The sequence below is a fragment of the Opisthorchis viverrini genome (assembly GCF_000715545.1).
Source record: "Opisthorchis viverrini unplaced genomic scaffold opera_v5_480, whole genome shotgun sequence".
In the NCBI taxonomy this organism is placed as follows: Eukaryota; Metazoa; Platyhelminthes; class Trematoda; order Opisthorchiida; family Opisthorchiidae; genus Opisthorchis; species Opisthorchis viverrini.
This window is the reverse complement of record NW_008752138.1, coordinates 78,358-91,786: the sequence shown is the minus strand read 5'-3', so window position 1 is coordinate 91,786 and position 13,429 is coordinate 78,358. Positions and strand designations below refer to the sequence as shown.

General features: G+C 44.8%; 1 protein-coding gene across 1 annotated transcript in view; it reads left to right on the top strand.

Moving 5' to 3' along the window:
- Positions 1-13,429, top strand: part of T265_11311 (hypothetical protein) — a gene marked incomplete at both ends in the record, with an annotated part of 109,084 nt that overhangs the window by 20,368 nt on the left and 75,287 nt on the right. The window contains one exon of the mRNA XM_009177935.1: positions 11,452-11,563. Within this exon, the coding sequence (XP_009176199.1) occupies positions 11,452-11,563 (112 nt within the window). The remainder of the gene's footprint in view (positions 1-11,451; positions 11,564-13,429) is intronic.

Genomic DNA, 13,429 nt, shown 5'->3' with positions numbered 1-13,429 from the left:
GCGCCGGACTTGTTTACCCCCACATATCTACATTTTGTTGTCCCCCCCGCCACAAAACTAAGCTGCGTCGTTAAGTAATCTTGAGAAAAACACTATGTTGAGTTTTACACTGATCGATTGTTTTTTCTTCAAAACAGGGGCAAAATGGCCCGGGCGCATCGTTATCAAAGCGTAAACGATAGTCATATCACGGATTCGCTGAAATTCGTCTCTTCTTAGAGTGCATCGAAGGAGTTCACTAGGCGTAATGAGTCCTCGTCAGATGAACTGTGCGGAATAGGGAAATACTGTCCATTTGACCGTTTAATTCACGCCTAATGTGTACTGGTTCCATCCAGTCAACGAAAATGAAGATTGATGCTTGTTGTCTAACAGAGTTTCTGGTTTCCTTGGGACCCAGTCTACCGTGCACTGCAGGATCAGCGTGGGCGAGATGTGGAAGCCGTGGTCTGCCTGATATTCTGCGAAAACTGACTGTGCTGTTGGAATGCTCGACAATCGTGTAGGTGGATCTGGACTAACCAAAACAGTCCCCTCTGGCATAAGCACTCTATGGGGAAACAACGCGAAGCGGTCATTTCCAGAGGCTCATTTGTTGTTTAAGTCATTTTAAGGTAAATAAAACAGGTCATCTTGAACGGACTTGACCTCGGTGTAACGATTTGTGCGTTCCCATGACCCATTAAGCTATAACTAAGGGCTGTTCATAACACGTGGTCTACCGATAGGAAAATTGGGGAATATTCACTGCAAGACATTACCAATGATATAAGTTTCAACGCACTGAGCAATACTTTACAGACCTCTGTAGTCCCGCTTTCTGTACGGTGGCCAGCCGTCCCTAATAACCGAACACCACATCCTTTGGACGGATGTGTCACGTGCAGGACATGGACCAAACGAAGGCATACCCTGATTGGTCAGAATGCCAGTCAATATGTATCGAGCATGTTTAGCTCGACGCTTCTCGCCTCCTGACGGAGATTCTAGATCATTCTTGTGGAACATTCTGGGATTACCCAATAAATACAGTTGTAATTAACTTTCTCTGTCTTCATAAAGGGCTGTATGAAGCTACCGTGCCTTTTAATATACCGTAGTGGGCGGAACGGGAAACCAAGGACCAACACAGAATTGCACGACCGTTCAGCAAGTCACAACACACTCATGGCCTCATAACAGCTTGGTGAATATGTAGATGTTAGACTAAAACAGTCCCCTGGTCGTCTAGTCCGGAGATGGCTTGATTTCTATATAGAGACGTGTTTTTTAAGATCTGACCACTTTGGTAGTTTCGCCTCAATAAAAGCTCCTTTGCAGTCAGGCTGTTGTTCCGAAAACTTTGGTTAAGAGCCCTCAATCGTTCTCCCCCCTACAAATTTTGATGACTTTTCTGTGCACAAATCCGGAGACAACCATGAGCTGATTTCATGAACTACTCAAACGTGAGTTACGCTTACGTGATTAGCACGTTGTTGCGAATTCGTCAGCGTCCTGAGAGGGTCCTGAGACATCGATCATCGAAGACCAAACATGGTGTGATGTCATCCAGGATCGCTTGTCGCATTATCTACTGAGAATTACTGCCTATTTGGGAGGGATACCCAGAAAACCATAGACTACCCTTTCGAAAAGAGTATTCGCTAGTCAGACTATCAATGATATGGTTACTCCATTAGTCCCTGACGGAAGTCAGTTTCTAGGCAGTGAACAGCTTCCTAGCGCTTTCGCTCAGTTAAATTATTTGCTGGAGAGCTTCATAGCCACATGAACTACGTCACTTACACACAATAATGTGTACGTAATGTAATAATAATATAATAATATACACGTAATGTAATAATGTGAACGTTACAGGAGCAAGACGGTAGATCCACCCACCGAAGTCTCAAGTAATAGGACCCTACCACAGCTCACCCCGCTCAACCTACCCAAAGGCAACCTAGTAACCCCGACAGTCTTAACTTCAAAACTGGACAAATTTTTTTAGTATAACACTACTCATAAGCCTGCTGACAACCTACTGCCGGTCTCGCCTTTCTCGGGGCTCATCAGGTAGGCGTAGTTTGCGCACCTGCGTCTGGTTTCTGGCTCAGTACTCTGTGCAACAGGTCTAAAACAACGTTGAAGTGATTTCATGAACGCAAAAGGGTACGAAGATAACCAGTGTTTTTCGACCATCGACTTTTTGTAATTGCGAATGATACCAAAGATGGAATTTGATCTGAACAGGTGTTAGATCAACCCTGACCATTACTCAAGAGCATTTGGACTGTTCACCTTAACTATAGTCATTGATCGATACAGAGAACCTGATAATTGCAAAGGTTGGGATTTATTCTGAAGATAGTCGGAGAGATGTAGTCCATTCTTGTCCCTTCCTGTGATCATCATCGTCATCATCATCATCATCATCATCATCATCATCATCAGTGTTCAACACCGATGCTTCCCTCCCTGTGATACTCGGAATCGTCTAACTTTCGGTACCATCAACGATTGACAGAAGGTTCATCTCACATTTCGTGCGTGTCTCACCAACTTTACTGCAACTGTGTTCATTAGTTTCCAGTAACAACCTGCTTCAGTAATCGGTGTAAATTAGATTATATCTCTTAAGGATTTCCACTTTGGAATTTACAGAGACAACATCTTTGTGAAAGATCTGTCGGTGTATTGAAACCTCCGCCTACAGATGCAGGTTTCGTAGAGTTTACATCCCATTTGATCGACTCATGATTACAACAAGTGTTCACCGAAGACATCCAAGACCCTGTCGTATAAATAAAAAAAGCCGCCAAAAATCTGCAGAAATGGTAGTTTGCCCGACCAAACTTTACAATACTTTCAAATTAACAATATGCGGATTTTTGTCCCCCCGACATCCTCCCCTCGTCTTCAGTTTAACCACAGCTTGACGTGCTCTAAATTCTTGGTGAGAATCGATCGATCGATCGACCGATTTTCAACAATTCTTACCTCGGTTTTTTGTCCCCCCCGACATCCTCCCCTCGTCTTCAGTTTAACCACAGCTTGACGTGCTCTAAATTCTTGGTGAGAATCGATCGATCGATCGATCGATTTTCAACACATTCTGACCTACGAATAGTTTGACTCTGGCACCAACTCAACAAAACAACCACACACTACCTAAAAATCAATGGAATGCCGTCACCTACTTGTGATGAGTGCACAACCGTTTTTTTAATGATCGCCCCCATCTACTGAGAAACAAGCGTTATATCTTTGTCTTGTCAGCTAGAAACTGCGTGACATACCCGGGATTCTAGCGGCTGGAAAACAGACACCAGTCCAAGCAGTGTTCGTTTTTTCTCAGTCAAAGCCGTTAAATAGATCAAACCATTTTGGTTTTTGTTTTGTACAACTCAAGATAGAAGACAGGTGTATTTATGGTGTTGACACCGATTGGTCAATTGTTTCCCTTGAATTTGTTTGAGAATTGGCTTATCCACCCACAGACTTATTCAAAACAAATACAGAGCGAGAGAGTTCGAAGAAATGGGAAAAGCGGCTTCATATTTCCGTGTTCTAGCCATTAATTAACACTTTGAGCAAGTTCCACTTTCTCGTACCCGTTGTGGTACGAGAAAGTTGCCTACAATATACTGCTTTCCTACTGGCTTCCGAGATCTTTGCACAACTCGTTCAAACACTCGCTGTACCACTGTCCCCTCACCATGCGGTCTCAGATATGAATTGTTGCCATGCTACCTGTATACGTCATTTCTTCGTTGTCTTTTAATCCGGTAAACCAATATGAGCGAGTTTTGTGTGGATGTTCCCAGGGTGCCTGCGTACAGCCTCGGTTACTGCATTGGACGTGACTGAAGCAAGCAAACCTGTCAGAGACTATCAGCTATCGGTCTTGTTGTCCTCTATGGTAATGAGCTATCCCTTTTCCGATAGGACCGTCCTATCTAAGCCGTACCAAGTCACTTGTACCGGCTTGCTTTCACCAGGCTTTTGGAAGTCCGAAAAAAAACCCAATCGAACCATTGTTGGTTTCATCGCTCTGAAGCGACGATTGCTGTGACACGACCGCATTTTGTGATCGCCTGTTTGCCGTTTTAGGTTTTGATATACTTGATGACGTTCTTAAAAATGAGGGGTTTATAGGTTTTCCAACTTGCTAGTTTGTGACCGCTCGGCTTGTTTGTAGACTTTCGTAATGTTTCTAAAACTTGAGCGTCAGGCAGTCACACTGAGGTTGTTGACTGTCGCATTCAGGCATGTGGCCTGGTCAGCGTTTTTAAAGAAATCTGTTATGTTGTTGAACTTCTCCAGGTTTAAACCCGAATTCTCGACGCAGTATTTTCTAGCCTTCGGCTAACGAAGAATTGTCCAATCTACCGTGTGAATGTTTACTGCACAGCTTTCGGTTACTGAAGAAACTCGATGCGGGGAACCAGAAAACACACACATGCAGGTGGGGGGGGGCATATTCTGCGGACAACGCTGAATGGTTCCATAAACAAAAGGCGTTCCAGTTTAGAAACTGCAGTGGAGAGGAGTCACGTCCTGTTTTAGGTTTACTGTCAAACTGATCAATACTGATCAATATTTCTCCCATCACTGCACATCGGGCTACATTTGTAGGTGGACATCATTGCTGCTAACCTTGTCACCGTTAAATTAACTGTGTGGTTTGGTTCCAACGGTTACCGGGGCGAGATGGCCAAAGTGGTAGCAGCGCGAATTTACTGACCGGAAGGTCCGAGGTTCGAATCCCACCTCCGCCTCTCGACTTCCCCTGTCTAGGCTTGGGCAACCTGGCAGTATCCAAGTCCTCGTGGTTCCTTCGGGTGGCATGGCAGCTAGGCACCGGAAATGTGTTACAGCTGAACTCAAGCAAGCGAATGCAACGGTTACCGGGGTTAAAAATCTCGTCGTTTACCGATTGGGAGAAAGGACCGGAATTCGCTGAAACTGGGTGTAGCTCGGCGTTAGAAGGGTAAGTTAAAAAACCTTTCCGGAGGATCTTGTGTGTACATGATAAACAGTCGGCTCATAAAATAAACCCCCTGGAGGTCTGGTCCCAGTGCGAGAACGACTGAGTTAGGCTGGTCCTGTGGAGATGGGATGAGGCATATATGGCAACGCTTCCCAGAAAATTTACCCTCATTATGTAATCCCGACCCGGCTGTTATCATTTATTTTTGAAGAGCATGGTCACAAACATAAAAAATGAATGCAAGCGATGAGTGCGAAAGAGTAACAGGAGAATATGGGAGAAAAGAGAGAAATGTCTCATGCCAAGAACAGTTCCAGTCTGAAGAGATGAATCCCAAAGTATGTAAAGATTTTGATATGGAAACACGCGTCTAAAGACCAACAACCGAAGAAAGGACAAACAATGGTGAATGCTCTTCAAGGCGCGGTAGGCGCTAGCACAGTCAAGACTCGCACATCAGACACAAAGTGTCCGTCATGCTGGGTCTGGTGTGAGATTAAATGGCAAAAATGTACATTCAACGCCATGTGCCACGCATAAAAGTGTCATAAGTACGCAGAGAGCCCACCATGGCAAGCAAACGCAAGTCACTGACTGCGACCTTAGGAAGTCCCAGTCCAATAACAACCTTAGCGGAGTGAGGAAAGCAGATCCCAAGAGAAGAGATTATCATCGGTTGGTGAACCAAAAAGCCTTGCGGTTGAATGCCAGAGCCAAGCTATTCTCTCTAACCGTCCTTTCATTTAGAATGTATGGGTTGAAAGTCATCGTATACCATGTAAATATTTGTGATGTACTACTCATAAGGTTGCTGAAAATTCATCGACAGCCCACCACCGGTTTCGCCCTTCCACTTCGGGCTCATCAGGTAGACGCAGTCTCCGGGTTTCCGTCAACCTTCTATCTGAAACCAAATTGCACGAAATTAGCGAATATACACTCATTTGCGAACTAATTTGGTTTTCCGAGAGACTCACCTGGAACCTGATTGACACCCTTATCTTGACGTAGCCCTTAAACTAAGGAGTTATGATTGACCCAAGCAGATGAGTAGAAGTATCCTGATTGATACGAGATATAATGCAAGCAAGTCATTTTTTCAAAACGCACTAATTTACACACTAACTTAGTTTTAACTGGGGATTCAACTGAATCGCAGACAAAACTCTGGCTTACGGTATTCTTTAACACAATTGCCGTGTGCTGTTTCAGTTAGTATGATATTCGAGATATTGCAGTATAGTTTCTTACAGGGGACTACCAACAAGGTTGTTGAAAACTCTTCCCACGACCGGTTTCTTGGGGCTCATCAAACCAAACTGGTGTGCAAATGAGCGTACTTTGTGAATTTCGCGATCAATGAGAACGTCATCATCAACGGTAGAAGCTATGCACAGTGGTTATAACTGCTACAGTTTCGGTCACCGATGATTTGGGGAGGTGGGGTAGGCAGCTGCGCATTAGAGGCGATAGCGGATATAATTGATGCGTAGCTGCAAGATTCTCAGTAGACTCTTCTTGGGGGAGATTGGGAGAGGAGCTAGACATTGAAGGCAACAGCCCGGATGGACCAGCGCCATTGAAGTCGCGACTGACAGTGTCTCTAACCATTGATCTGTCCCATCTCTAAGCCCCCATCCAAGTAGATGGCAATGACCAATGCAGCGCTCAAAATATTCTCGGATCGACAGCATAGAGGAGCCGGGAATATTCGCCAAAACTAGGCCACCTTACCATTAGGAGATGCTGCTCCGAACGTAACTGGACTACACAACTGCCAATCGAATAACCGTTTTCGTTGAGACGGATTCAATTGGTTGTTCTTCACCTGCTCTTGATAGATGAGTTCTATTTTTAGCGCACCTAGAACTTTCCATGTAAATGTCATTGTTCAATAGATCAGCTGATCCGCAAGTTCATTGGCTTTCTGGTTTGGCTAAGCGCATCAGGCCATCAAGCGGCTACCCAGACTCGGGTTCGAGGTATTAGGAAGTCATTAAGATAAGTGCGGTCCACAACAAGTTGGCGACGGGGGTGGGATGATCGTTGTTTGGGAACTTGCCGGTTAATAAGTATGCTCATGTATTGTCGATTCAACTACTCAATGAAGTCTGTCCATTCAAGGTTAGTTGTAAGGTGTCCTATTAGATTACGCTCGTTCGGTTATCCCTACCAATATAACATGCCTTATTTCATTCCTTTCGCTAATTGTCTTAATTTCCAAATAAGCCAGAACAAATTGTAACAGAAAACTCGCTACAAGCTATGCTTGATAGAATGAATCTTTGATTAATAGGTTGGAGGCAGTTCGATAAAAAATCACAGCAACCTTCGAGGTTAACAGTGAGGTAGGTGCTAGTCGTAATTCTCACTGACAAGTTGCCGATCGGTGCCAAAAATATTTCGGCATAGGTAGTTCCTTTCTGGACTCTTTGAACAGAACTCAAGTAATCTACTTCATTACAGAAAAATCGCGAGGAAAGCGGAGCAGCATACATTCCTACTCACACTCATCAGAGTATTGGCGTGAAGAACAGGTGAGTGGAAAAACGACACATGACTTGCATCTCACAGCTAGAGAGAAAATAGCTTCGATGGAAACACAGTCTTCGCATAAACTAGTATGAACCTGTCGAGCAATCTGATGATAATACTGTCCACTGCCACTCCATTCGTTAGATTTCCTCCAGTCGGCGGTGACACGTCTTCGTATTTCTTGGTCGATACAAAAAATGCTGCAGAAAACGACGCGTTGGCAACTTTAAAGGATTCAATGAGGTTGTGCACCAAGCGCATTAGAAATGTACCATGATGGCTGTGTCTTGGAACAGCTTTTCAGCTGTACGAAGCCCACACTTTATGATGGCGTAGAACTCCACTGACTCTGCAGGTTGATATTGGGTATTGAGTTATCGCGACAGGTTTCAGTTGTACGGTCAGTGGGTGGCTCATCGCGCCTATTTTCCCAGTGTTTCAATGCCGGCACGGTCCACTGCGCCCGGTCGTTTAGGACCGACACGTAGTTCAATGCACTCCGTGGCTGTAGGAACATTTGAGTTCCTATGAGGACCTCACAGGTCATGTCCCTGGAAAGCCAAGCAGCACTGCTTTAAAAAAAACATGACCAGATTGTGTCATGAGTTCAACTGGAAAGAACGAAATTGCTTAGAAACATCATAAACGGGAGATTCAGCTGCAAAAGCAAATTTGTTTGCAAATGAATGTATTTCGCTAACATTGTACTATGTTTAAAAATGAAAGCTTTGTAAAACCAATGAGTTGACGGACGCTTCGAAACTAGGACAGTCGCAACCGGCCCGTCCAGTCCTCATGGAACGGGGAAATTCCACGAGGTATCAGCTTGCGTGTATGATGTTCCGCTCACAGCCGGACAAAACTGTCATGAACAACAGTTTCTAATGAAACTGAATTAGTGAAAATACGTCCAATTTTCTAAAAAAATGTCTGTGAGTCCCGGAGGCTTAATACAAGAATTCAAATGGACACATTTGTTTCAAATTGAAAAATTAAAAGAACGAGTTTGACGTCCCAGTGTTAACTGGCTGGAATCAATCAACCCAAAGCGCAACAATACAGTTGTTGTGCGGTCAGACCAAACGGAATAACGTGCTTTCCCAGACAAGCATAGAATACATGTTGATGAGTCACTCGGTCCTTGGACGGACAAATTTACGTGGCCAGGCGCTACCAAAGTAATCATGACCTTGAGAAGCGGTTTCATTTTCTTTGGGTGACAATTCATCCATGCAGCGCTTGGAACAGAACACCAGTGATGTGCGCTTTTTGCCAATAGGTTTAGCACAAAATATACCGCGTTGGGAAGAATAACTGGGGGTGCCATTGGCCGGCCCTCTTTGTCCCTATGTGACGTTGTTTAAATCCATACATTGCTTGCCATGTCAAGGTCAAAGCGGGCATTCAAGAAGGTGATCAAGTTGGACGGACAGCAAAAAGAGGTCATTTTGAACACTGATGTGCATCAGACGCACACAACATGGGCATTCAGTTACAACTAGGCATAAACACGGACGAGTTTGTGATGACGCGGTCAAAAACACCGTTTTGTCAGAGTAAATCATATGTCAAACCATGGTAATGTATTGCCTGAAGTTAGCTCTGTACTACACTGTGAATACAGTCTCGTTTATGCTCCGGAACTAACGAGTTTCGTGGAGAAATATTTTTGTCGTCCACACTGCTTTTATTTGTTGTAGTGTCGAAAAAATGGCGACTTTCCAGGCAACACCAATCGGAACAGATTTTACAGCCAACCACAACAGTCAGCTAGCTAATGCAACTGACATACCACCCGGCTGCATAAGTCGGCTGGTCTATGTAACATTAACTATGTGAGAGAGATGTGATGGTGAAGGCCATCCGTTTCGTCCAGGCATAGTGGAGCGATTTTACTTGCTTCTATGTCCATTTTCTGGGAAACCAGACTTGACAGTGAGGTACACTCACATTGTCCATGTGATTCATAGTATTAGCTAGCGAAACACACTCATTTGCAAACTAATTTGGCTTTGCGGGAGACTCACCTGAAACCCAGCTGAATGATGTTTTCAAGCGTGATCGATAAACCCCAAGTGGGCCAGAGCCGTCTTGGGCTATCGAAGGGCTTTCAGCAACCGTATGAGTAGTGTTTTACGTGTATACAAGCTCCGAATATCTTTTATTCGTAATGAATGGCGAAGTGGTGCGAACTTCAATGAGGAATGGTAAGACAATGACGGGGTTTCAGAAGAGCTTGGTAAACAATCGGTAGTTTTTATTTGGGCAACGTTTCGCTTTTGACACAAAAGCTTCATCAGGCCAAGTGAACAGGTCACCAAATTGGCCAGGTTGTAAGACAGACGGGGAACCAATCAGTAAGTCCTCTTCAAACTAGATCAGTGTTGAGTGTCAATTAACGGCTCTTGTCGGCTAGTGTGGGTGCCAAAATCTTGAATTGATGGTTTGGAGGGGTTCCAAATTAGTTGCGATCGCTTTTCGTTCCTTAATCTTCCAATTCAGGATGCTTCACTTGATGGTTCACCTCAGGTGCCGCTGTTAGATTCTCCCTGGTCTTTGTGGGGTTGTGAGTGCTCCGACAATTTAGTTTGAGGGGGGTTGAGGTCAAGTGGATTTTCGGATGATAACCGCACACCAGCACGTATCACCTCGAGCGACCCAAGACCGTTTTCCACACGCTAGCCAGTTCCATCCCTTCCATTCTGTTAACGCTGGGATGCTTGGCGATTTCTACCGCCTCGGCGATCAGTCTGTGTGATGTGGACCGTAGTCCTTGCCTCAAAACCTCAACATTTACCAAGCTCTTCTGAAACGATGACTTCTCAATCGGTTCCAAACTTTTCCCAATTGATTGAAGACAATGACGGGATGTTTTCGACTGCAACGAACGAAAATGTTTGCTGACATTACAGTGCGTGTCTTTACTTGATACTGGAAGAATTCTGACTTTTTATTTCATGTGATATGTTGACAGAACTGGCACATTTGAAACGCCAATTTTGTGCCAAGCAAATCAGTGGTCTGAATCAAAGTGACCTGTAACTGTATTAATGTGACACGTGTGGGAATGATCCTTCAAGTTATCCACTGAGTGGACTGTCATACTCTGAATAAAACGGGATCAAAAATCTAAGTCCTCATTACTTCCTTTCTAATCGCAGCATTTTGCGTCCCCTGAAGTAGGGTTTCTAGAGGGAGAGTGAGGTCTTGAATCAGTAAAAGCTTTGCAATGAGAAGGAGCTAAAAATCACATGGTTGTCTTTCTGGGAAGAGTCATCATTACCTTCTCACTGATGTGGTCTTCAGTGTGCCCTGATGACAAAATGAACTTTCACAAGCTTAATGGGTTCTCTGCTGTTAGGTATTCAACAGCATGCAGACTCCAACGGGATCGATCAAGGCTTTTGAGCTGTGGCTCACGTGACCTTGAGCCTTGACAGTATACGTTCATTTATACGGACCATATGGATGTGCACTCTGTAGCATGCTATTTTGGTATCAGTCACCTGACACTCACGTGCTTCCTTCCGTTTTTTCATTCGGTCTTGATCCGCTGAGCGAGAGGTAGACACAAAACGGTTTCCTCTCTCCCTTTGGACGTCCCACTGGTGAAAATGCGTTTTACAAGATATCTGAGGACATTGAAATCTAGTAACGTGACGCTAGCGTATTTTTGTCCTTCTCTCGGTAGATTTCTACCACTCGTTTGACACTACAGCTTTACTGTACTAAAATTACGAATATTTACTGGACTGGATTCTCCTGGGGCTATTTATTAGACAGTTTTTGATGTGGTTCTTTCAAGTTCCTCCGCGTGAGAAAAACCGACCGGTTGTTGTGACTACATCAGTCAGGTTATATGACCCACGGAGTGTTTTTCGAGATTCGATTGCTTTTTACCAGACCACCTGACCTTTACTGATGTCTCCAACTTTCTTTTTCAGTTTCCATTCTGTGCGCGGATCCGACGTCTGTCCGTTACATAATGCTGAAGGCTCATGAACTCGGTTTTACTAATGGAGAATATGTATTCATCTCGGTGGATCTATTCGGCCCGTAAGTCCGGTTGCTCTTTCTTTTTTGAGGGGTCAAACCCATGATGATTCCTGAACTAACCTCTCGTGAAAAGCAAAACCCAGGTAAACATTGTGCCAATGGGAAAGATTCTGGTCTATCATTCTTAACAAAGTCTTCAAGCTCAGCGGCACAGTTGTTCCCATGAAAACGACCCGGAATTTTAGTCCGCTGAGCCTGTGGGGGTGATGGCGACCTTGAATTGACCTGATTACTACCGTGTAGGTCAAGCACTGTAGGATTTATTTGCTTACTTATCTCCATCAGCAAGATATCAAGTAGGTATGCTGAGTGTTTTGGAACCGGTCTGTTTTGTTTACTGTGTTGTATTAGAACGTCTAGTTGGCTCAACGCTTACCTGCGTCCCACCGACGTAGTTCGGTATGACAGCAACGCTCGCCAGCCATCTGTGCGTGCGCTTCGCCTCATATCCGTTGGCTTTCGCTTTAGCTGGACCGACCCTAAAACGCTCTCACAGATAGGTCTAAATTGCATAGGGTTCTCATGGATGACCTGACCTGAATTCCGTTTGGTTTCAGAACTAACCCCCCCCCCCCCGAAAAATCACTGATAGCCAGAAAAACAAGTTCGTCCTTTGCTTAGTGAGAGCTTATTCGGAGACGAACCACTACGCCGTAAAGAACAGCGTCTAAACTGTCATCACATGAGTCAAAACTCTGCACAGTAGATCCCCAATAATGAATACTTTCCCGAAGGAGCGACACGGGAGCATTTGTCAGATAGATTTTTGGTACACCATCCTAGCTTGGTGCCGCATATAACCTAAGGCCCCGTGTTTGACCATCGATGTAGTCGGAACATCACCCGAATCTGGTGGGAACACCGAATCAGCAATTCTGAACTACGTCGAATGATATTCAGGAGAAATAACTCACCCTCGATAGATGAACTGATCACACTCCATAGGTTGCGCTGGCTTGGCCACGTGTTGCGTATGCCAATCGACCGACTTCCTCGAAGGGCTCTTTTCGCCCAACCATGTGAAGGGTGGAAGAGAGCCAGAGGCGGTCAAACTGTGACTTTGCAGGAAAGTATGAAAGCCATTACCAGCAAACAGCTGCGCTGGTCACTGGTCACTGCCATCTTCCTGGATGGGGACCCCGAGACGGTCCACATCAATGGTTAGACATTATCAGACATGGCCCAATCGCACCCTCAATGGCGCTCGTGCATCCAAGCTATTGCCTTCAATGCATAGCTCCTTTTCCAACCCCCACTTGACAGCCCACTGACAGTGTAATGCACCAATTTATCATCTCGCGCCTCCAATGCGCAGCTACCTATCCCCCCCAAATCATCGGTGAACGAAACTGCGGCAGCTAAAACCACTACGACAAGTACGCGGTTATTACAGTTGATAATGATGATGATGATGAAGATAAAGGAAAGAAGGATGAAAAGAGGCTTTCGTACCGACTGCACCAAGTCAATATTTCTTCATTATAGTACACTAGTTGTAACCTTGGAGGGAGGTTTCAATAGTCCACCATCGGTTTCCGTCTTTTCCGGGACCACCAGGTTTGTCCAGCTTGATAGTCAAGGGCGGTACGCTACGAAAATAGCCAGTTGTTCCCTCCTCACCATGAGGTCAGTTTAGTACACCACACAGTTCAACAAACTTTTTATAGTTCTCATAGCGCCACCAGTTGTGTAATCACATTGATCGAAGTGAAACTCCCACGGATTCCCCTAAGGTCTTTTCACCCCATCGTGCCTTCTCAATGGAGACCGCCACCCGCTACTCACCCGTGCGAAAACCTATTCATGTTCACTATTGGTTGCTATAATTTTTTCTTTCGATAGAGCCTTCGAGTTTGTGTGTTCCGT